The sequence below is a fragment of the Rhincodon typus genome, unplaced genomic scaffold, assembly GCF_021869965.1.
Source record: "Rhincodon typus isolate 14 unplaced genomic scaffold, sRhiTyp1.1 hic_rhity00006241, whole genome shotgun sequence".
In the NCBI taxonomy this organism is placed as follows: domain Eukaryota; kingdom Metazoa; phylum Chordata; class Chondrichthyes; order Orectolobiformes; family Rhincodontidae; genus Rhincodon; species Rhincodon typus.
This window is the reverse complement of record NW_025971879.1, coordinates 3,593-5,717: the sequence shown is the minus strand read 5'-3', so window position 1 is coordinate 5,717 and position 2,125 is coordinate 3,593. Positions and strand designations below refer to the sequence as shown.

At 64.4% G+C, this 2,125-nt stretch overlaps 1 protein-coding gene across 1 annotated transcript in view; it reads left to right on the top strand.

Moving 5' to 3' along the window:
* The first annotated feature begins 345 nt into the window (after positions 1–345).
* Positions 346–2,125, top strand: part of LOC125482136 (zinc finger and BTB domain-containing protein 4-like) — a 4,099-nt gene continuing 2,319 nt past the window's right edge. The window contains exon 1 of the mRNA XM_048594135.1: positions 346–2,103. Within this exon, the coding sequence (XP_048450092.1) occupies positions 346–2,103 (1,758 nt within the window). The remainder of the gene's footprint in view (positions 2,104–2,125) is intronic.

The window sequence follows — 2,125 nt, the reverse complement described above, 5'->3', positions numbered from 1 at the left end:
GTGGAACTGGGGGAACACAGTGTGGGGCTGGGGCAACATAGTGTGGAACTGGGGGAACACAGTGTGGGGCTGGGGAACACAGTGTGGAACTGGGGGAGCACAGTGTGGAACTGGGGGAGCACAGCGTGGAACTGGAGGAACACAGTGTGGAGCTGGGGAACACAGCGTGGAGCTGGGGGAGCACAGTGTGGAACTGGGGGAACACAGCAGGCCAGGCAGCGTCAGGGGGGAGCAGGAAAGTTGACGTTTTGGGTCGGGACACTGTATCAATGCTGAGCTCTGTCTGACGTTCTCTCTCTCTCTCTCTCTGTCTGTCTCTGTCTGTCTATCCGTTTCCCAGACAGCATGGCGTGCAGTTTTGAGGTGGTAGACAGAGCTCACTGTAAGCTCCTCCTGCATGAGCTGAACGAGCAGAGGATGCGGGGCAGCTTCTGTGATGTGACCATCGTGGTGCAGGACAGCAAGTTCAAGGCCCACAAGAACATCCTGGCCGCCTTCAGCTGCTACTTCCGGGAACGCTTGACGGGTCCCAGCCTCTGGGCGATGGAGTCCGTTTTCGAGCTGCGGGAAATGAGAGCCGAAGTCTTCGCCAAGATCCTCAACTTCATCTACAGCTCCCAGGTGGTCATCGAGAGGCTGGACGAGGCTGACGCCCTGGCGAGCGCAGGTCACCGGCTGGGCATCCACTTCCTGAAGGACCTCCTGCAGCGTCTGTCCCAGCCCACACCGGACTCCTCCTCTTCCTCGCTCTCGCCGCCCTCTTCCGCCCCCCTCCCTCGGTGGCAGACCGTGAGGAAGCACCGAGGCAACGCCGGTGCCTACCAGGAGGGCGACAGCGCCCTGGGACTAGGCCCGAGGGAGCCTTTCCTAGGCCCTGAGGCCTTGCCTGGGCCTGCCTTCCCCATCGATCTGACAGACTCTTCCATCCGACTGGGTGGAGACGGCGACAGGATCCCTCCCGCTCCCTCCTTCCCTCCCCAGGCTCCCTCGGGGCAGAGCGGGGAGGCCGCCAACGGTGAGGGAGAGGACAACTCCTCGGCCTCTCGGGACGGCCTGTTCCCAGCTGACGGCACCGCCCGGAGGCTCCTGACCCTCAACACTGTCGCCATCAGAGGCCTAGGCTTCAACGTGGAGCAGGAAGCCTCGCGCCAACTCGCTGCTGACTCACCCAGGCCCCTCCAGCCGGAAGGCCCCAACGCCGCCATCACTCCGACCCCCTCATCCTCCACCTCCTCCTCCTCCGCGCCCCTCAGCGACACCGAGCCCCGAGTCACTGGGGGCGCGGAGCTGAGCTGCCAACACTGCCTCAGGCCCTTCGTCCACCTCAAGAGGCTGCAGAGCCACCAGATGGTGTGCCGGCAAGGAGGGGGCAGGCCGGGAACGGGGCGGGAGGCCGGGAGCGCCCCTCAGGCCCAGGGGGCTGGCAGGAAGAGCCGTCGGAGGGACGCGGCCCTGGGCAGCGAGGCGGAGGACCACATGGTGAAGGTGGTGGACGGCCACGTCCTGTACTTCTGCGCGGTGTGCGAACGCTCCTATGTCACTCTGTCCAGCCTCAAGCGTCACGCCAACGTCCATTCGTGGCGCCGCAAGTACCCGTGCCATTTCTGCGACAAGGTCTTCGCCCTGGCCGAGTACCGCACCAAACACGAGGTGTGGCACACCGGCGAGAGAAGGTACCAGTGCATCTTCTGCTGGGAGGCCTTCGTCACCTACTACAACCTCAAGACCCACCAGAAATCCTTCCATGGCGTTGACCCAGGCCTGACCATCAGCCAGAAGACAGCCAATGGCGGTTACAAGCCCAAACTCAACGCCTTCAAGCTCTACCGCCTCCTGCCCATGAGAAACCACAAGAGGCCGTACAAGACCTACAGCCGCACCACCCCCTCGGACTCTGCCCCCCAGACGGTCCCCATGGAGACGCCCCATCCCACCGTCGCCGTGGAGACCTCCCATCCCACCATCCCCATGGAGGCCTCCCATCCCACCGTCGCCGTGGAGGCCTCCCATCCCACCGTCACCGTGGAGACCCCCCATCCCACCGTTCCCGTGGAGACCTCCCATCCCACCGTCGCCGTGGAGACCTCCCATCCCACCGCCGCTGTGGAGACCTCCCCTCCCACCG